The sequence below is a fragment of the Sorex araneus genome, chromosome 7 (assembly GCF_027595985.1).
Source record: "Sorex araneus isolate mSorAra2 chromosome 7, mSorAra2.pri, whole genome shotgun sequence".
Taxonomy (NCBI): domain Eukaryota; kingdom Metazoa; phylum Chordata; class Mammalia; order Eulipotyphla; family Soricidae; genus Sorex; species Sorex araneus.
The window spans coordinates 61,505,312-61,527,694 of NC_073308.1; the positions used below are offsets into that span (position 1 = coordinate 61,505,312).

The 22,383-nt window shown below is 47.1% G+C and overlaps 1 protein-coding gene across 4 annotated transcripts in view; it reads right to left on the reverse strand.

Moving 5' to 3' along the window:
* Nucleotides 1–22,383, reverse strand: part of DCLK2 (doublecortin like kinase 2) — a 149,170-nt gene that overhangs the window by 35,755 nt on the left and 91,032 nt on the right. For 2 of the 4 annotated variants that reach the window (XM_055144437.1, XM_055144435.1), the window contains exons 3-6: nt 17,149–17,251; nt 11,115–11,216; nt 9,531–9,581; nt 2,850–2,944 (exon numbers count right to left, since the gene is read on the reverse strand). In XM_055144437.1, the coding sequence (XP_055000412.1) occupies nt 2,850–2,944; nt 9,531–9,581; nt 11,115–11,216; nt 17,149–17,251 (351 nt within the window). The remainder of the gene's footprint in view (nt 1–2,849; nt 2,945–9,530; nt 9,582–11,114; nt 11,217–17,148; nt 17,252–22,383) is intronic. The other 2 variants (XM_055144439.1, XM_055144438.1) reach the window with 1 other exon arrangement.

The window sequence follows — 22,383 nt, forward strand, 5'->3', positions numbered from 1 at the left end:
GGCGCCGAGCGGCGCTTCACAGATGACATCAAAATTACGGGCTTTTGTGCAAGTGATGTGACTCCGTATTTCAAAGGCAGATTTCTCACTCCAAGAAGAATGAAATGTGCCACAGATGGCGCGAGTCCCCAGGGAGAAATCTGCACAAGCTCTGGCTCCAGGGCATAACCAGCGTCAGAGACTTTTCTCTGGCCTGGGGGCTGAGAGGCTGACAGCGGGGACAGAGCCTCCTTTAGAAACAAGCATTTACTGCGGCTGGACGGTAGTACAGCAGGTAGAGGGTTTGCCTTGCACATGGCTGACCTGGGCTCGATCCCCGGCATCCCATAGGGTTCCCCGAGCACCATCGGGGTATCCCTGAGTGCAGACAGGAGTAACCTCTGAGCATTGCCACGTATGGCCCAAAAACCAAAGGAAGGGAGGAAAGGAGGGAGGAAAGAAAAAGAAAGGGAAGGAAGGAAGGAAGGAAGGAAGGAAGGAAGGAAGGAAGGAAGGAAGGAAGGAAGGAAGGAAGGAAGAAAGGAAGGAAGGAAGGAAGGAAAGGGAGGGAGGGAGGGAGGGAGGGAGGGAGGGAGGGAGGGAGGGAGGGAGGAGGAAGAAAGTGGGAGAAAGAAAGAAAGAAAGAAAGAAAGAAAGAAAGAAAGAAAGAAAGAAAGAAAGAAAGAAAGAAAGAAAGAAAGAAAGAAAGAAAGAAAGAAAGAAAGAAAGAGGGAAAAGGAAGGAAGTGGGGAGGGAGAGAAAGAGAAACAGAAAAAGGAAGGAAGGAAGGAAGGAAGGAAGGAAGGAAGGAAGGAAGGAAGGAAGGAAGGAAGGAAGGAAGGAAGGGAGGGAGGGAGGGAGGGAGGGAGGGAGGGAGGAAGGGAGGGAAGGAGGGAGAGAGGCAGGAAGGGAAAGAGAGAGGGGAAAGCGAAGGAGGGAGGGAAAGAGAAAGAAAGAAATAAAAGAATGAATGAATGAAAGGTTGATTTACTGCAAAGCCCACCTACTCTCTATGAAGACACTGTCCCTCTGCCTTCCCATTTCTCTGGTAGGTGACTGGGGCAGGGACGGGGACGCCTGCTTGGCTGTGGGCTCCCAGGGCTCCCGCCACACCCCTGCCAGAGCTCAGGCACCAGGGTCCACGCAGCAGCGCCACCACACAGGCGCTGAACCTGCAGCTTCACTCTCGGGGACATTTCTGCCCGCCCGGCTCTCAACCCTCCCAGGCCCCTTTCTGCAGACTCCAAAGTGAGAACAGAAAAAGACCTTCCGACCTCCCAAACAAGCTTGGAGCTTCTGTTTTCCACAAGTTGAACTATAATCCTAATGCTTTCTTATTTTTGTTTTTGTTTGTTTTTGCTTTTTGGGTCACACCCGGCGATGCACAGGGGTTACTCCTGGCTCTGCACTCAGGAGTTACTCCTGGCGGTGCTTGGGGGACCATATGGGATGCTGGGAATCTAACCCAGGTTGGCCTCGTGCAAGGCAAATGCCCTACCTGCTGTGCTATTGCTCCAGCCCCCAAATCCTAATACTTTCTTAATTAGTTTTTAGGCCCCACCCAGCTGTGCTCAGGGCTTACTCCTGGCTCAGGGAGCACTCCTGGCAGAGCTCAGCACAACATATGGGGTGCCAGAGATGGAACCTGGGCTGGTGTTGGGCAAGGGAGCAGCTGGTCTGCTGTACACCCAACACTGGACGTTAGCAGTCACTTAGCATCAAATGCCCTAATGCCACCTCACTGCACAGAGGAGGGAGGGGAAATGCAGAGGAGCTCAGTGTGGTGGTGGAGAAAGGAGGCTGTCTGGAGAAACTGCTTCTTTGGCTTACTTATGAGATCGTCAGTCACCTTCTCTGTGCTCGGTGCTGTGGCTACTGTACCAACAAGGATACACCAGCTGATGGGTCTGGAGACATAGCACAGGGATTCGTGATTTTACAATAATACGGACATGAGTATCAATGGCATCGTTCCTATCTCCCGCTCAACTGTAGTCACAACCTTTATTCCTGCTGAAGGGAACACTTCCAGCTCAGAGAAACTGGGGTGCCCCACATTACAGGATGAAATAGGACACAGAATTCGAAGTTATGTCTCCTCGGCTCTGTATCCTAAACTTTCTCCGTTTTGATTTGTTACTACACCCAAGTCCCCAAACAAATTAAACTAATAAACTACAGGCGTACCTTGAAAATACTGAGGGCCTGGGTCCAGAACACAGCCATAAAACCAATATCTAATATAGTGAGCAACACGATTTTTTGGTTTCCCCAAAAATGTAATTTGTGCACTATAAAATTTATGTTTACATTATACTGCAGTCTACCAAGTGTGCGAAGAGTGTAACAGTGTAAAAATCCAAATACTGTAGCACTGTTGTCCCATTGTTCATCGATTTGCTCAAGCAGGCACCAGTAACATTTCCATTGTGAGACTTGTTACTGTTTTGGCATATTGAATATACTACGGGTAGCTTGCCAGGCTCTGCTGTGTGGACGGAGGAGTCGAACCCGGCTTGGCCACATGCAAGACAAACGCCCTACCCACTGTGCTATCGCTCCAGTCAAGAAATGCTTTTCTGGGTCACAGATGTGACTCAGCGTAGAATACAGGTTTCATGTGTAAGGACCTGGCTTCACTCCCTTAAGACTGCATCAAAAGAAAAAACACAAAGCAACACTAGATCACTAAAGGACTGCTAACCATCTGACATAAGGGGAATGATGCAAGAGACTTGCTCACTGCAGAACTGTCAGGAGCCTTCCTTTGTAAAAAGCACGGTGTATTCAATGTGTGTCCAAGGAAGCTATGCCCCCCTGCGACTCAAAGCAACAGCGTTTCGACACATGCTGCAAAGGCCATTTCATACCTTTAATCCTCGGAGACTTCCTGGGCTTGTTGGAGAGGAACTGGAGGATTTTGTCGATTTGGGAGTAGAAAGTTGGCTGCTGGGAGTTCCGTTCACTGACCATGAGACAATAGAGAGAACAGAGATCATGAAAACCCGAACGGCCAAATTGTGTAAAAGCACAAAGCACATGCAGGCGGTAGCTCCCATGAAGCGCCAAGTCATTCGGGAGGGCTCAAAGCAGATGGGAAACCAGCAAAAATGCATAAATAATACGTCGGACTGTGTTACAAAGCATTAGACAGAGGAGGTGTAGAACGAGAATTGTTTTGAATAGCAGTTTTCCAACAGTGGCATCAACAAGTAGAGAAAACATCACGGAATTAGATATGCGAACAAGAACTTGTTCATATACATGTCCTGCCCGCCAGCGAGGACAGAGGAATAAAGGGCTGTGACAGCTGACTCACGGAGATTGCTCCAGAACCTTCCATTCTCTATCATCTCATGACACGGCAACCTGAATAACATCTTCTTATGACTGTCCCAAATCAGTACTCTCATAACCCCAAACACATTTTATGAGCATATTTTTCCCTATTTATTTTTGGAGACCACAGGTGGTGGTGCTCAGGGACTGTCCTTGGCAGTGCTCAAGGGACAATGCGGTCCTGAGAGAGACATCTATGCCTCCTGCGTACCAAGCAGCATTCCAGCCATTGAGGTACCTTCCCGGCCTGGCCAAGGATGTTCTTAATGAAAGGGGGGAGATACTGGCCACTTTTATTTCAATGTTTGCATGTGTGTTTGAAGGGCATGCCTTTAGTTATTCCTAACGCCCCTGTTTTTCCTGCTCTTTGACTTGGTCCTCAGAGTCACTCCCAGTAGAACGGTGGGACCCCGAGTCCCCGGGGATGGGACCCAGGCGTCCTGCAGGCAAAGCCCACTCGCAGCCCACTGAGTTGTCTCTCCAGCCCCAATTCTCTCCATTTTTTTTTTCGTAGATGAACTTCCCTATAGCATATCCTGGTGGCTTTTCTACAGCCCTGAAACCTTTGTACATTTTGGGGGTTGAAGCTTAAGTAGAGTGCATGCTAGGGAGAGTGAGGACGCCGCCACTGGCAGGGAAAGAGTCTGAGTTTGCCCAAGAACGGGGGCAGGGCAAACACTTCAACAGGACTCCAGGCTGCTGGGAACTGCATCACCGGATACCGGGCAAGAGCTGCCGTAATCGCACAAAACTGGCAGTGCAGGGAGTACCCGTGCCACTGCTGTCTGATATTACCTATTAGCCGTCATACTTAAGGCCTAAAGTAGATTAAAACAAACCATTTATCTCCACAGAAAAGGCCCACTGTGTTTGCTGGGTTTGGTTTTGCGGTGAAAGGGAGTGCAGACAGCTATTCTTTTAGGTGTTCATAGGTTCTTTTTTTTTCCTTTCTCCATGCAGAACCAGGGATAGAACCCAGGTCGCATGCATGCAAGGCAAGTGCTTTGCTGTGCAGCCCAGCCCAGCAGAGAAACTCACTCAAATTACACAGTTTTTAAAAGGCAAATGTGAAAGCAAAGGTCCTGATTAGGGTGTCAGAGGCGTGTGCGGAGCTGGCAAGGACCTGTGATGAGATGTAAATAAGGACTGGGGTTTCAAAAGTTGCGTGTGTTTACTGTATTGCTCATTTTTAAAATTCGCTAAGGAAAACATTCTAATTTAAAAAATAATTATTGACCTTTATATTTCTAATTCAAAGCCAAGGAGAATTCCCAGTTATCCAGATTTTCTTTGGGCTCAATCAGCAGTGCTGGGGAAACCATATGGTTCTGGAGATTAAATCCTACATGCGAAACCTATGTCCCAGCCCTTTCAGCCAGCCTGTCTACTTGGGTTTCCTTAACTCATGTCTCTGCCACTCAGAGCGTAGAGTACAACTCGGAGTGTGAGTCCAATACAAGTAACCAACTGTACAATGAGTTACACGCACTGAACCCAGGGCCTCCACAGAGCGCCCCTGCCTGGCCCTAATGTAGCTTTTAAGTGTTTTCAACAAGTGTTTGTGTTTTGTTTTGTTTTTTTTCAATTTATTTTTCCATCGAGCCCTGGAGGACGGACACATAAACATCCCGCAAGGGGCCACAGCCGGCTGGCCATGGGAGGGTGTGCAGGAGGGGTCCTCAGGGAGACCTGGGGCCAGAGGTGGCAGAGCCCTGCCAGCAGCTGCCAATAGCGACGAAGTTTTCAACAGCCCGAAGTATATTTCTCCATTAAGTTAAAATATCCATTACTATTTATTTTTTAAAGTCTTTTCCCCCAAAAAACTAGTGATACAGCTCAATGGTAAAACACAGGACTTGCATGTGTGATGCCTGGAGATCAGTTCCCGACAGCAGCAGCAACTAACGCCTCTTTTTAAGAAGGGAGACAGGGGGGCCGGATCGATAACACAGAGGGTTGGGCATTCGCCTTGCACTGGGTCAACCTGGGTTTAGTCCCTTGTGTCCCATATGGTCCCCCAAGCCACCCGGAATATCCCTGAGCTCAGAGTCAGGAGTAAGCTGTGAGCACAGCCAAGTGTGTTCCAAAAACAAACCAAAAAAATGAAATGAAATAGGGGCTGGAGCAATAGCACAGCGGGTAGGACATTTGCCTTGCATGCGGCCGACCCGGGTGCGATTCCCAGCATCCCATATGGTCCCTTGAGCACAAGGGAGTAATTCCTGAGTGCAGAGCCAGGAGTAACCCCTGTGTATCGCCAGGTGTGACCCAAAAAGCAAAAAAATAAAAAAGAAAGAAAATAAAACAAAAAGGCTGATAGAACGTCCTATAAAACAGATGCCATCTGAGCAGTGACCTGGGCACCCGCTGTGTACTGGGGCTGACTGACACCTCACCTTCACCCACAGCAGCCCCAGCTCCCACTCAGCCACTCTCACCCCGGCCACCGATATTCATCGCCACTCTGACATCAAAAGCCCTCTTGGAACTGGGATAAAAAGGAGATGAGAGGAGGAAAGTCGGTTCCTGCAAGCGACAACTTCCTCTGCGGGAGATCCATTGCCTTAAAACACCGCCGCTGCGCACGCACGGTTTCAAAACTCACCGCGAGTGAAGCCTTCACTGGACTTCACTCCCCAGGAAACTCATGCGAGAGAGGGTGAGGCACCTATAGCAGAAGGGCGCTCTCCCCGGGGTCACTCCCCGCATCCTGTCTGCGTGTCTCTCCACAGTCTTGGAGTGCTCATGAGCCACAGCCTCTGTCCCCTGTCCCCACAAAGACCTGCGGCCAAGCTGGAAAGATGCCCGCTAGGCTCCTCCTCTGGAGAGAAAGAAGTGTGGTGTTTTGGTTTGCTCTCCTGAGTGTGTGTGTGTGTGTGTGTGTGTGTGTGTGTGTGTGTGTGTACTGCAAAGGCTCCCAACAGTGCTCAGATGCCAGGGGCCGAGAGCGTGGAGCTGCAGACCCGTGATGCCAGGGCCCCGCAAGGCCCTACGGGATGCGTGTGAGGCCCTGGGGTGCCATAGACGGAACAAGGTCCTGTGCCCCTGACCTCTGAACTATCTCCCCAGTTTCTTTATGGGTGGTGGTGCGGGGCGGGGGGAAGGCACAGCTGGCAGTGCTCAGGGGATCACTCTGAGCTTGGTGCTTGGGGAACCATATGAGGGAGGTGCCAGGGACAGAACCCCACAGGTCGTGGCAAAGGAGAGCCCCTTCCCCTCTGATTACTGCTCCAGCTCTTCTAAATCTACAAAGTCCCTTTAAACCTGGGACGATTATGAGGGATTCAATGTTAGGATCCTGCAGCCAGGACTTTCATTGTCTTCTGTGGACTTTTTCCTTTTTGCAATATCTGGCAGTAACACGCCGGGCCACACACATGCTGGGCTCTGCTGCTGCGCTATTACCCCCAGCCTCAAACAAGAAGCTTTAAGATTAGCATAATCCATTTACATATGCTGTCCAGATCGACTTGCGTGACTACTGCACACTGCTCAGCCACGCTGCCCAGCCGCCAGGAAGCCTCCCTCACGCACCGCGGCACTTTGTGCCAGAGTGAAACGCTGCAAGATGATGCCTACGAAGTTACTCGCTGGGTCTGAGATGCCGCTAGGAGGCAAGGACGTGGGGGACGCTCACAGGGACCCCACAGCTGCAGCAGTCTGGCCAGTGTGGGCCGCCCAGACCTCCCTCTCCGCTCCTTGCCAGTGAGGCAAGAACGTAACGTGGATTCACAGAAATAGAGCAAATTCTGTCAGGGTCTCAAAGAAATCCCAGCAACTGGCAAAAGCCTGAGGTGGTTTTTATTTAGAAGCTACACCCAGCATTTGTTCCAGGCTTACTCCTGATTCTGTGCTCTGGACTGACTCCTGGTTCTGTGCTCTGGCTTACTCCTGGTTCTGTGCTCAGGGATAACACCTGGATCAGCTTCATCATGCAAGATAAATATCCTAATTCCCGTGCTCTCTCTCCAGTCCTCAAGTTGTAAATCTGCAGGAGGTGTGTAATGCACTTCTGGGTTCAGTTTGGTCCCTGGGAAGGGATTTTAAATCATCTCACAACTTTTACTTATGAGTTTAAGAGCTAGTCGATTAACCCAAATCCAAATTCAAACTAAGTTTCAAAATGGGAGTACAGAAATTCTGAGGTTTTTTTTTTTTTTTTTTTTTTTTTGCTCTTTGGGTCACACCTGGCGATGCACAAGGTTTATTCCTGGCTCTGCACTCAGGAATTACTCCTGGCGGTGCTCACAGGACCATATGGGATGCTGGGAATCGAACCGGGGTCAGCCGTGTACAAGGCAAACACCCTATCAAGTGTGCTATCGCTCCAGCCCCAGTTCTGAGATTTTCTTGCTCTGGTTTCTAAGCATTACGAATTCAAGTTAGAGGTTTACACATATAACAGGCCATACTAGGGAGTAGTTGGGTTGCAAGATCAGAGAGGCTAAGAAACATTTTTAATTTATCTCTTTTAATTTTATTTTTATAGCAATTTTATTTATTTCCAACAGGTTGTTTTTATTTATTTGTAATAGATTCTGTGGGGCTAGGGGTGAACACGGGCTGGGGTCCCATGACCCACGCTCACTCAGGCTGCAGGGAAAGCTCCTTTGCCTCGAAAGTTAGGGTCCAAGCACCATTTCTCACTGCCTGGGGCAGTCAGCGGCTGCCTAACGGCTGTTTTCCTTACATTGTGGCTTTCTCACAAGGATGGGTCCCTTCTTGTAAGGGTCACACCAGTCATTGTGGTGGTGGGAAAAAGCGGAGCCAAGTCAGGGTTGGAGGCTGAGGCCGCTCCCACCAACGGTTGGCCTGGTGTGTGGATACAAATATTCAGTGGTGCTTCTTGGGGTGAGTGGGGAGGAATATGTGGTAGTGGGGAACAAACTCAGGGTTGAGCCTATCCTAGGGATAATCTAGCACGTGACCTAACCCCCACCCCACTGCCACCCGAACCAACTGTCCACGCTGTTTTCTTTCCATATATATATGTATATGTATATGTGTGTGTATATATATATATATATATATATATATATATATATATATGTGTGTGTGTGTGTGTGTATTTATTTCTTTATTGGGCCACACCTAGCAATGCTCAGGGGCTACTGCTAAGTGAGCTCAGTACTCAGTAGTGACCCCTGTCATGCTCTGGGAATCACACATGGTGCCAGGGATCAATCCACAGATGGCAGCATGTAAGGCGAGTGCCTCAAGCCTTGTCCTATCTCTTCTGTGCCAGACTCACTGTTTTAAAGAGCACACCTACAGTTGGAATATTGAATGTCTGTCACTAAACTGATGACTTAATCAAGTTATAAAATTAAAAAAAAATTATAACAAGAGCCTGCCTACTGAGTTCAGACTCTGTTACTGAAGAGGAGAATCTGGTTTAGGTCTCTACTTAATTTTGTTGTTTGGTGTGTTTGTGGCTTTGGGGCTATACCTGGTGATGCTCAGGGGTTACTCCTGGCTCTGCACTCACGAGTCATTCCTGGGGGTGCTCGGGGAACCGTAGGGGATACTGGGGAATGAACATGAGTCAGCCGCGTGCAAAGCAAGACTATCTTATCCAAACCCTCTGCTCATTTTTATTTTATTGACACGATAAGCATCTGCAGATTGATCAGAATGAAAGTTAAGAACCATACATGTGATAATTCTTCAAGTCTACCATGTGGGAAATACAGTCTGGCATATTGATTGCGAATTTCACACAAAGTGAGCTTTCCCAGTGTGTCGGACACTTGCCAAAAAAAACATGTTCTGATCTGCAGTGAGCTGAACAGCAGAGACGCGCTCTGTTGCAACTCCCGACACTGTCCGAATGCTGAGGCAGCGCTGGCCTGTCCCCCCCCACGTGGGGCGGGAAGTGAGAACGGAAGCGGCCACCACGGCTCCTTCGGCGGTTTTCACATTAACCACCACCTGGATCAAGAAGAGAACGTTTTTTCCACAATAAAACTTCTTCCGAAGTTCCCCCGGAGGTGACAGACGTGTCTCCTGGGTCATTTGTGGACCCGTTCTCAATGCCAGCACCCCACGCGCCCAGAAGCAGCAACTCACACCGCACAAATGTACACGGGGACGAGCCAGATACAGTCATGGAAATGGAGCCAAAGGAAACGGAAACGTGGCGAGAGACGAAAACAAAACAAAACAAAAAAGAAACCCAGCGGGGCGACAAAGCCATGGGGACCAGGGCTCACCTGGGGATCTGGTGGTCGAGCAGACACTGGAGCAGTGGCCGCCCCGCTTTACTGTACCGTTCAGAGCACACGGAGCAGGGAGACAGAGAGAGGGTTATTCAGCAGGTCGACGGGGTATGGCAAAGGAAGGGTGGACGCCACCCCGAGGGAGGAGGCAAGCCGGTGCTGAGGGGGACACGGGGACAGGAGAAGGGTCCCCCTAACTCAAGTCTTTTACAAAAAGTTTGATATTCCAGAGGGAGAAGACAGACACCGAATGATGTCACTCCGATGTGGGGGATAGAGACACACAGGAATGGAGTCACTAACGGCCAAGTCGAGGGAAAGTTGGCCCTAAGGAGGAAACACTGGGCTGGGGGGGACGGGTCAGGGGAGCATCATTGTGACAGTGACAGGGGGAGCTGAGGAAGTGGTCACTCTGCACCGGGAGCAGGTGCTGAAGGGAGGGAAAGTGCCAGGCGCCATTGTGTCAGGAGCAGTATGGTATATCGCAGTCCCTAAATCAGGGAAGGGGGAAAAAGAAGTAGAGGAAAAGGGCCTGCCAGCGAGGGAGGCTGAAGGCAGGAGGGAAACGGGGACACTGGTGAAGGGACGAGAACTGGGACACTGGGTGCCTGAAACGCAATCACGAAGAACTTGATAACTTTGTCATTTAGGGTGATTCAGTTGAAAAAAAATTTTTTTTCTTAATTTTTGTTTTTCATAAAAGTTTGGCTCTCAGACTATTGTCACTGATACTCCCATCACATGTTCTGGATTTCCCATTAGCAACTTCGTGGCTTTCCATAACGGTGTCCTCAATGGGAAGTCACGGCCACAGGGTATTTAGGCTCACTCCAAGCAAACCTTCTAATCAGCAGCGCATCAAGATATTTATGATGTGCAGAGTTACAGTGTGGTTTCCCTGCTCTGCCCCTTCTGATTTGCTCCTTCCCGTCTCATTAAGCCCGATACCCACACCAGCCCTTGGCAAGCTACGAATGCTCAACAGGTGTTTGTTGAGCTAAAAAGCAAATAAAATTCTAGATATTAAAAATAGATTTTATGAGCATTTTAAATTTTTGAATGCCCAAGGTGATAAATATTATCATGAAAAAATCTATAGACTTATTAAAATCCTTCTCCCCACTCCCCCCCAAAAAAAAAACCTGAATATGGATAAGGCTGACTCTTACATTTAAGTACTACTTCCAACTACTATTAAATTCTTGAATGAAGGAAAAGCCTGGTACTTTATTAAATGTATCAAAGCTATTGCTTTCAGCTGTCTGTGTCTATTATATACACCGAGAAGGAAATGTCCTGTAACACGAATGTCAGGTAGTATGTAAATCAAACTGTGAAATGCGCCTATATGAGCACCAGGAAACGAACCTAGAGACAGAAAGACAGCACCGAGAAAACGTGTCTGAACAGGACAAGGGTCCTCCTAAAGGAGACTCAACGCGACTTTGAGAAACTTGCTTAACACTTTGGCTTCTGCAGTCAGGCCACCCACATGTCGTTCTGGAACAGGCACGGGGGAGGGTCCTCCTTCATCACAAGGAAAACCGGAGGGAGCCCCGGCTGCGCGGGGACAAGTACCTGAAGCAGGTGATTTGCTGCGCCGGGAGGTGCCCGGGCTTTTGGATCCAGAGTACCTCACGGCCGAGGAGCGAGAGTACGATGACTTCAAGACCCGGCACTCTGCAAAGAAAGGAAAGGGCATTAGACAGCGCGGCAGGGCCAACGGTGGAACATCACGCAAGGACAGATGTCCCCGTAGAGTACGTGAGCCTAAAGACACAGCCGTCCACGCTCCCCTCTGCCTCCTGACCCAGGGAAGCTCTGCAGGAGAGAGCGTGCCTCGTGGGTGGGTCAGTCTGCTGCCCACCTCTGTCCCTGCTCGCTCCTTAGGGAAGCCCTTCCTCGTCACCATGCAGGCAGGAGAGATGGTTTGAGGACACAAGGCCATTGCCCTCCCACCTGGCAGCTTGCGGCCCTCTCTCGCCCCAGCCCCCGCCTCACTCTCACTGGCTTGGCATCAAACTGAAGTGCAAAGGAACCGTTCCTACTTCTGGGCAACAGGAGAGAGCGACCCTATGAACCGTTCATCTTCCCAAACTCTGGAGCATCTAGCGTTAATCTAGCGTTAACCAGAAACTTGAGTCTTTCCAACAATCTCCAAATAAAATAGTGTGTAGGGTACCAGAGCTCATTATGGCTAAGATAAGCACTTCTATTTTGAAGAATTAAAAACACGGGTTTGAGAATCAAGCAACCTTCAAATGAATCATGGACTGGATTTGGCCAAGGGGGAGTCCCTGGTTAGGTGTTAAATTTCATCCACTGCCCCCCAACGCCCCTTCTGTGAAATTGGGTTAAGAATAAAATCTGCTTCCTAGGCTTTTTATAAGGATTAAATTGGGCAACATATTGCCTCTAATTTACATTAAAATACTTCAATTTATGCAGAAAGATTAAAACATGGGTAGGTTTTAATCTATACTCCAGGGGCAATAAATTAACATGTGAAGAGCACTAATCAGGGAAATAGAAGCAGGGGGCGCCCACTTGGCATTTGAAAGCCTCTGACGGAGAGGTCTAGAAGCTTCTGCTTAGTTCACAGTACTATGGGGGCTAGGGAGGATTCTGCAGTGAAAAAGAGGGCACTTGCTTCTCCCAGTTCAGGAGCGGCTGTGCTGACCCAGAGATTTGATGACATTGACAAAGAAAACAAATGGAAATACCTCACTCACTCACTGTCATCCCATTGCTCATCGATTTGTTCGAGAGGGCACCAGTAACGTCTCTCATTGAGAGACTTATTGTTACTGTTTTTGGCATATCCAATACGCACGGGTAGCTTGCCAGGCTCTGCCGCTCGGGCTCGATACTCTCGGTAGCTTGCCGGGCTCTCTGAGAGGGGCGGAGGAATCGAACTCGGGTTGGCCGAGTGAAAGGTGAACGCCCAACCGCTGTGCTATCGCTCCAGCCCAATGGAAATACACCTACACCAAACTTAAAAGCTTTTCCATGATGCAGGAGAGACAGGACTCATTCAGGGGAATGAATGGCCAACCCTGGTTCTATTCCCAGCACCTTATGGTCCCCTGAGCACCACCAGGAGAGACTCTCAAATACAGAGCCAGGAACAGTCCCTGAGCACCACCAGGCATGGCTCGGGGAGTTGGGGGGGGGGGGGGTGGGCAGAGATAGTGGAGAAGTAGAAGAAAGGCAATGATGGAAGGTTCTGGACACTTAAGTGGTGGTGAAATTGAGTAACTTTGTAAAAGTTACATTATTGAACGCTGCAAAGTATATATATAAAGCCATGAAAGTTACACAATTGTAACCGTGCTGCCTAGAAAATATTAAAAACTAAAGAAGAAAGTAAAATAAAGACACTAAATGAGAGAAAATATTTGCACACCATACATCAGATAAAGGGCTAATTAATATCCAAAGAACTCACAAACTTCAATAATGAAAACACCAAAAACCGCATCATAACTATGGAGAAGAGAGGAACAGACACTTCCCCACAGAGAGGACAGACAGAAACACCACTAGGCATATATATGTTAGTATGTTCACAGTCACTTAGCAGGGAAATGCAAACCAAAATGACAGCAAGGTATCACCTCCCACCATTAAGAATGGTTTCTACATCAGAAAGAGGAAATAACCAGTGTCGGAGGGTGAAAAAGGAACCCTCACTCGTTGTGGGTGGAAAGTTGTCTGGGTCAGCCTTGATAGAAAACAGGACGGAGACTTCTCAAGAAAGAGCAGAACTCCCAGATGACTCGATTCTACTTCTTGGCATCGACTCCCAAAGCACACAAAAAGCATTAATTCTAGAAGGTTATTATAGTGCTAAACACAGTACCCAGGATAGGAAACAACCCCAAGGCCCAACGACAGATGAATGGATGAAAAAGTTGTGGTATAAACACATAATGGAATACTATACAGCTGGAAGAAAAGAAAAAAAATCTTACAGTTCACTGCAACCAGGATGAAACTAGAGGTTAACAGGTTGAGCTAAGTAAATAGAGGGAGAAAAGCATACTGAATGATCTCACTCATCTGTAGTCTAAAGAAACAAAACAAGGGAACAGACAATATCCAGCTATGACAAACCCTTGGATTTGGATTACAAAACAGATTTCCAAGCAGTGGCGAGGAGGAGATGACAAGAAAGGAAGAGGTGAATGAGACACAATATAAGGACAGTGATGGTGAAGGGTCTTGAGCACTTTGGTGGGGGGTAGGGTGGGTGCAGTGACTGTAAATCATAACCATAAACGTCAACTCTATTATAACCATGTAACTTTATATACATAAGTATTTACTGTGTTAGCTGTATGTAATTATGTATATAGTTACCAAATGTAATAACCATATTATTATAAATTTATAGACATATAGTTTGCCTTCTAACAGAGACACCTTTGACAAAAGGTAAGTCTGAGATTTGCTCTCACTGTAAAATTGTAGGACTGATGATAGCAGTAAAAACAATAATACTGACAACAAAGCAATCGCACATCCTATATGATGGGGACCTTCCAATAGATTTTTGTTTTTCTTTTTGGGCCCCACCCGGCGATGCACAGGGGTTACTCCTGGCTCTGCACTCAGGAGTTACTCTTGGTGGTGCTCAGGGGACCATATGGGATGCTGGGAATCGAAAATGGGTCAGCCACGTTCAAGGCAAACGCCCTACCCACTGTGCTATTGCTCCAGCCCCGCTTTCAATAGGTTTTACATTTACTACCTCACTTAATCCCCACAATAGCTTATGGGAAAACCACTATGAATCCCAGTCTGCAAGACAACAAGAAATTAGTGATTGATGACCAACCAAGTGGAAGCAGAGATAAACAAATGAGACTATATTAAACTAAGAAGCTTTTGCACCTCAAAAGATACAGTGACCAAAATACAAAGACAATCTATGGAATGGGAACAAATATTCACCAAATACCCATCTGATAAGGGGTTGATATTAAGGATATACAAAGCACTGGTTGGAATCTTCAAGAAGAAAACATCCAACCCCATCAAAAAAATGGGGCAATGAATGAACAGAAACTTTCTCAAGGAAGAAATACGAATGGTAAAAAGGCACATGAAAAAATGTTCTTCATCACTAATCATCAGGGAGATGCAGATCAAAACAACTATGAGATACCACCTCACACCACAGAGCCTGGCACACAGCCAAAAGAACAAAAGCAACCACTATTGGTGTGGATGTGGGGAAAAAGGGACCCTTCTACACTGCTAATGGGAATGCCAACTGGTTCAGTCCTTTTGGAAAACAGTATGGACATTTCTCAAAAAATTAGAAATTGAGCTCCCATTTGACCCAGCAATACCACTTCTGGGAATATATCCCGGAGAGGCAAAAAAGTATAGTCAAAATGACATCTGCACTCGAATGTTCATTGCAGCACTGTTTACAATAGCCAAAATCTGGAAAAAACCTGAGTCTCAGAGAACAGATGACTGGTTAAAGAAACTTTGGTACATCTACATAATGGAATACTATCTAACTGTTAGAAAAGATGAAGTGATGACCTTTGCATATGTGTGAATTAACATGGAAAGTATCACGTTAAGTGAAATGAGTCAAAAAGAGACAGACATAGAAAGATTGCATGCATCTGTAGAATATAAAGTAACAGAATGGGAGACTAGCATCCAAGAATAGTAGAGGTAAGTACCAGGAGGTTGGCTCCAAGGCTTGGAAGCTGGCCTCACACGCTGGAGGAAAAGGTAGCTCAGATAGAGAAGGGAACACCAGGTAAAGTGTGGTCCAAGGACCCGCTGGGGATGGGAGATGCTGAAAGCGGACTATGGATCAAACATGATGGCCACTCAATACCTCTATTGCAAACCACAACACCCAAAAGGAGAGGGATGGGATGGGAGGGTGGGAGGGATACTGGGATCATCGGTGGTGGAGAATGGGCACTGGTGGAGGGATGGGTACTCAAGCATTGTATGACTGAAACACAAGCATGAAAAGTTGTAAGTCTGTAACTGTACCTCACGGTGATTCACTAATAAAAAAAATGAAAAAAAAATAAATTAAGAGAGAAATTAAACTAGGAAAAAAAAGAGATTAGTGATTGAGAATGAAGGAAACTGTAGCTTCCACCTACTTCTGATGAGTGGAGTCCATCCTGCTCAAAATGCAAGCAGACCCAAAGGGGAGTCGCTGCTGAGAGTGGGCGAGTCCCATGAAGGCTCACACCTAAGAGACGTGTAGGTACAAACTCTCCTGACATACCTGGCATTTCCAGGCTATCACTAGGAAAATAATTTGCATAACACCCTTGCCTTCCCTGGAGTGAAGGAGGCTTTGACTAAAATTATCTTTTTTTTACTAATATCTTTGTCTCACCCTCTTTCTTTCTCCACTCTTATCTCTCTCCTCAGTGAAATGTTCTATCTATGTGATTATTGCTTCATTGAAAGATAAATTTGAGGGGCCAGAGCAATAGTTCAGTGGGTAGGATGTTTGCCTGCCACATGGCTGACCTGGGTTCGATCCCTGGCATCCCATATGATCCTTCAAGCACTACCAGGAGTAATTCCTAAACACAGAAACCCCTGATTATCATTGGGTGTGGCTCCCAAAAACATAAAAAAAAAACAAAAAAGCAAATAAAGATGAATTAGATTTTATTATCAGCTAAAATCATCAGTATTAATGTAATAGGTATAAAATAATTCAAGATAACAGAAATATTATATCCAGAGGATCAAAAAGATCTGAAATCACGATTATTGCTAAATATTTAAGAACTATATATTGACTAATTTCAAGAGAAAGAGATTTATTTACTGGCCATTAAGAAGAGCTTTATTTTTCCTGAACATAAACAATACATAATATTGTATGTGCTTTTAACATACAAAGAAAATAGCAAGTAAAAATAAATTTGAGGGTCTGGAGCAATAGCACAGTGAGTAGGGCGTTTGCCTCGCACATGGCTGACCCGGGTTCAATTCCCAGCATCCAATATGGTCCCCTGAGCACTGCCAGGGGTAATTCCTGAGTGTATAGCCAAAAGTAAACCCTGTGCATCGCCAGGTGTGACCCAAAAAGCAAAAAAAAAAAGAAAAAAGAAACCTGAGTAAATCATTATCAACTATTTAGCTATTATCTTTTTACTTATATCTCTATGCACATAGCATGTATGTTAACTTATATGGTTATGCACACCCATGTATTTAAGCCAGCCACCATTCTGGAAGAGAGCAGGATATTCACTTCAGAAGCAAAACAATGTATTAAAAGGGGAGGGAACCAAACTGCAGAGAGAGAGGGACAGAGAGAGAGAAAGAGAGACAGACAGAGAGGAGGACAGAGACAGAGAGACAGAGACAGAGTAACAGAGAGAGGGAGAAAAAAAAAGACAAAGAATCTGAATTCATTTCCTGCTTGTTTTTCTTTTACAGTTTAGCAAATGCTTTCATGTTACTCCCTATTTTCACGCAAAAGTTCAGTGAGTACATGGCCATTACCATCTTTCTTCACGACACCAAAGTAGCTGCTGTGCACCCGCAGTGAACCCCCCCAGCTCCGGGTCAGGCTCCCCAGACGGCCCAGGAACTGCCTTACCACTGTGATCCAGAACAAAGTCATCCTGGGCGTAACGGAACTTTTCTGGTCCACACGCAATGAAAACATCATCATCACCAAAAAAGTCTTGAAGACAAGTCACCTAGAAACAGAAAATCATAGTCATTGGCATTAGAAACACAAGAAGCAAATACCCGGCAAAAAACAAACACAGTTTTGAGTCACACCCACAGGACTGAGTCGGGATGAAAAGCCGTTTAGGACGCCGGACATTTCCCTCTAGGTCCTTCATCCTCCACAGGGCTCAGCGGCCCGTCTCCCCAGCTCACCGCAGCCAAAGGAGCGGCTAGAGACTCGGGGTTCCAGGTGAGGTCAAGGGCACACACACACACACACACACACACACACACACACACACACACTGTGTTAGATGACACCTGCTAGGCACACAGACACACAGACACACACACACACACACACACACACACACACACACACACACACTGGGTTAGATGACACCTGCTAGGCACACAGACACACAGACACACACACACACACACACACACACACACTGGGTTGGGTGACACCTGCTAGGCTCCCAGGCCCCCAGGCCCCGGGAGGCCGGGCTGCGCTGCAGGATCAGGGCTACAGGCAGGAGAGCATTTCCGCTTCCCACTCCACTGTGGACCCTGCAGTCAAGTCAGGGCTGAGCAGGCTGGCAGGGGGGCAGCAGTGAGGGGTGGCGATGGGGGGGGAGCGGGAAGACTGTGCAGTTGCCGTCTGGGATCGCAGGAAGAGGGACCTGCAGGCAGCCTGTCGGGCCCAACTCAGGAAGCCCCAGGAATTTGACAGTGAGGGAAGCAAGTCGCTCAATCTCATTCAGGGAAAAACGAAACACAAGGACCTCAAAATCACTTGAACTAGAGGTGAGGAAACGCGCGCCCAGGGAGAAGGCCTCTTCTGTTTGCTCCTTTAATTCTTGGTTCAGTGCAAAAGAGGCTCTTGGGTTGTTTTATGGCTTATAATAGCAACACAAAGTGGAGGAAAGGAATATTTCTGCTTCGGTGCAAACTTCAAGCCATTAGCAGGATCTAGTAGGGAAACATCCACCTGAGAAAGCAAGTGTCAGTGGGAGTGTACCTGAGCTTCCCGCTAGTGTGGGCATTTACCGACAGGCTCATTAGGTGCGGGTGAGCACTGGCAGCCATAATTTCAGGGCGAGCTCCTAGCCTGCCACAGCATCTGTCTCTCTTCTGCTGGGTCTCCGTTGAATGATGCAGAGCTACCACAGCTTGGAGGCGGATCAAGGTACTGGCAAGTATTAGGAACAGGGGCCAGAGACAGGCTAGCAGGCAGGGCACTTGCCTGGCACACAGCTGACCTAGGCTCTGTCCCTGGCACCGAAAGAGGAAGCTTCGGTTTACCCTTGCCAGGGAGTTAACAATTGTCCACCATAATATTCTGCCCCAGGCCTAGGCTCACTGGGAGGCTAAGATAACACAAAACCCCTAAGGCAAAGGACCAGACCAGGACCTGTCAGACCCTGGCATCCTCCGGGACACTGGCCAGGAGCCAGTTTTCATTTAAAAGGGTCTACAGGAAAACCCTTCCCTGGAACACAGACCCAGCTTCCCTGTAACCCACCCCCCCACCCCCCACACACAAGAGCCCTAGTTAACTTAGTCCTGTACTAAGTTTCTCTCCACTGGAGGAGCTCCTTTTTCTTTTACTTTCCAATAAACTTTTCTACTTATTATCACTCACTATTTTCATTCTTGAAAATCTCAAAGAACCTGCGAATCGCGAACGGACAGACACCCAGTATCACCGCTTCTGTAACGTCTGCACCGGCACTCCACATGGCTGCCCGAGCCCTGCCAGGAGTGCTCCCTGAGCACTGAGCCAGGAGTAATCCATAAGCACTGTAGGGTGTGGCCTCAACAAAAAGCATTTGGAACAGATTAACCCTTAGCTTTAAAGAAAATGAGGGGGGGGGGGCTGGTGCAATAGCACAGCAGGTAAGGTGTCTGCCTTGCATGTAGCCAACCCAGGTTCGATTCCCAGCATCCCATGTGGTCCCCTGAGCACCACCAGCAGTGATTCCTGAGTGCAAAACCAGGAGTAACTCCTGTGCATCGCCGGTGTGACCCAAAAAGCAAAAAAAAAAAAAAAAAAGAAAGAAAATGGGGGGGGGGTGTTTGCCTTGCACATAGCCAGCCCAGGTTCGATCCCTGGCATCCCATGTCGTCCTCCAGCACTGCCAGGAATAATTCCTAAGTGTAGCACCAGGAGTTAATCCCTGTGCATCTCTGGGTGTGACCCCAAAAAGAAAAAAAAAAGGGAGGGGATTCAGAGGTGTCACTTGGCTAGACTGCCACCCCTCCCCCTTGGAGCAGAGGTCAGCAGAGGTCAGCCCTCTTCCCTGGCCACCAGCAGTGTGGACATCAGCTCTTCCTGACCCCTCCAGAGAGCAGCAGATTGGGTTTCATAGAGATCTTCTCTGACTATGACATTCTAAAACCCAGATATTTTTCACTTCTGAGAAAAGTTTGCGTATATTTTAGGCTTTCAGAAGAGTTGAGTACATTTTCATTTCTTAAAAAAAACAAAAAAAGAAAAGAAAAGAAACACTATTTTAAGGTTGTCAACAAACAGCATTGCCTGGTATTTTGTTTTTCCAGCTCAAGTTTCTGCTTTCTATGTCCTCAAAGAAATCTTTGGCAAAGAGGGACTCGAGAAAGAGTCAAGGGATTAAGGCACTTGCCTTGCTTGCAGCCGGCCCCAGAGCAATCCTGCTCCTGCTAGGGCCGATGGCGTGATCCCTGAACGCAGAGCCAGGAGCAATAAGCTGAGCACTGCTGGCTGCAGCCCACTCCCCACTGCACCCCCAGCCCCAAATGAAAGGAAGATTCAACAAAATCTCCCTGCCCTCTGCCCCCAATCTGGGTGTGCCCACAATACTTCGTGATTCCCCAGCGTAGACTCTATCACTGAGGTGACGGCCTGTTTCATGTCTCACCGCACAGGGACCCTGCAGTCGTCTACAATTCCGGCACATACACGGCACCAGATCTAACGGTCTGTTCAACAAACTTCTCTTGAGTCAAAGAAGTGCTTTGAGTTGCACGTTCTATCGCTTCTCGGCCTTTTGGCTAAGATCAAGCGTGAGTTGCACGTTCTCCTCTCTAGAGGCTCCATCTCATTCTCTGGCAACTCATCACCTGGCGTCCCAGACGGTGTCCTGAGTGGATTCCTATCAAGCCATCAGCACTATGCACGGCAGTCCTGCTCTTGGGTGGTCCTGGGTTTCTGTGAAAGGCAACCTTTAACCTACCACCAAATCCTGCAGTTTCACCAGAGATGTTGGTCAGCAAATCCTTGACCAAATGTGGGGTCTAGGACTTTCTAAAACTTCATCTTAGATTGTGTAAGTTGGTGCAAAATTAAAATCTTTTCAACACTCCTGAGTGATCTGAGAAAAAGAACTTGTGGATTCACGACGGCAACCATTTGGTAGAAGAGTTTCAAGACAAAGCGATTTACAATCAAACCTGCCGCTGGTGTTCTTCAGAGCGAAGATGATTAGCAAATAAAGGTCTCTTGAGATACTTTCCAAGGGAACTTTTTGAAAATTTCCAAGACATGAAAAATACCACAGGATTGGGGGCCAGAGAGCACAGTGGGTGAGACACTCGCCTTGCGTGCAACTGACGTGGGTGTGTCACCAGCACCATACGTGGTTGGTCCCGGCACAGAGGGTCCTCAAGCACAGAGCCGGGAGGAAGCTCCGGATATAGCAAGAGACAACCAACACATTAAAACAGAAACCAACCCCCCCCCCCCACTGAGTTTCTGTGATACCAGAAACTTGTTTGAAGATCTAAGCACCCTTGAAAAATTTACCTTTGAGAACAAGGATCACTTAAAATTAAAAAATAGGATAATGAATAACATGAGTATAAAACAAAATGGAATTTTTAATGAATTTTCTTTCATTGTAACTGTACCTGTGTGTATAGGAAACAGAAAAGAAGAATGGAAGTATATGCCTTCTATTGAAATTAAATGCTTCTATTTTCTTTTTCTCTTTTTCTACAGCGGCGGGGGGGGCTTGGGGAAAGAAGCATTTCAGGGACACCTACAGTGCTCAGGGCTTACATCTAGCTCTGTACTCCTGGCGGTGACCATATGTGGTGCTGGGGACCAAACCTGGGGACAGCCAGGTATAAGGCTAGCAGCTTACTCTCTATACCCTAAAATGCTTTCATTTTCTAAGTTTAGTTTTTAAAAGGCCCCGTTGTTCATCAATTTGCTCGAGCGGGCACCAGTAACGTCTCCATTGTGAGACTTGTTGTTACTGTTTTTGACATATCCAATACATCACGGGTAGCTTGCCAGGCTCTGCCGTGTAGTTGGAATACTCTGGGTAGCTCACTGGGCTCTCTGAGAGGAACGGAGGAATCGAACCCGGGTCAGCCGTGTGCAAGGCAAATACCCTACCTGCTGTGCTATCGCTCTAGTCCTTTTCAAAGGTAGTGTCTACTAAAAGATACTTAAATTCTTTTTAGTATTACTTCTAAGGAACAGGTGAGTTCAGAAAGGAGTCCACTAAGTGACTTATCTTTGAAGTCAAAATTATTGTACCAGTTTTTATGGAACTTATCTTTGAAGTCAAAATTATTGTACCAGTTTTTATGGTACTGATAGCCCGGCTTTCTTTCCCTAAGAAAATGTCACAGTCAAAAGTTATCAAAAAGAAACAGTATTCTTCCCTCCAGACTATTCTACCACAGCAAGTTTTCTATCATGTAAACAAATAGAAATATATGCATCTTGAGACGTTAAAAAAAAATCAAATGTCAAATTTAACATACAGAAAATTATCAACTTAAAAACTCCCTAAGCTGTGATCTTTCCATTTCTATTTTCCACTGAGACACTTTTTTTTTTTTTACATAATGGGGGTCTTGTTGACATTTAAAAGCTATCAATTCAAGAGCTGGTTTTACCATAACTAGTATTATCCCAGGCACAGTCGTACCACTATCTTAAACAGCAACAAACAACACAAATTCTATTGCTAGAATACAAATTCTGTTTGATATGAATATGGGAACCTGATCCGAAATAAAGAAAAGGTGCCATTTGATTCTTCCCAAAGGCTGAGAAACAAACAGAAAATTGAATTCACAGATCAATAAGCCAGGGCTGGTTCTTCCCCCCTTTTCTTTCTCCTCTGCCCAGAATACAATTAGCATAAGCAGTCCGCTTTGT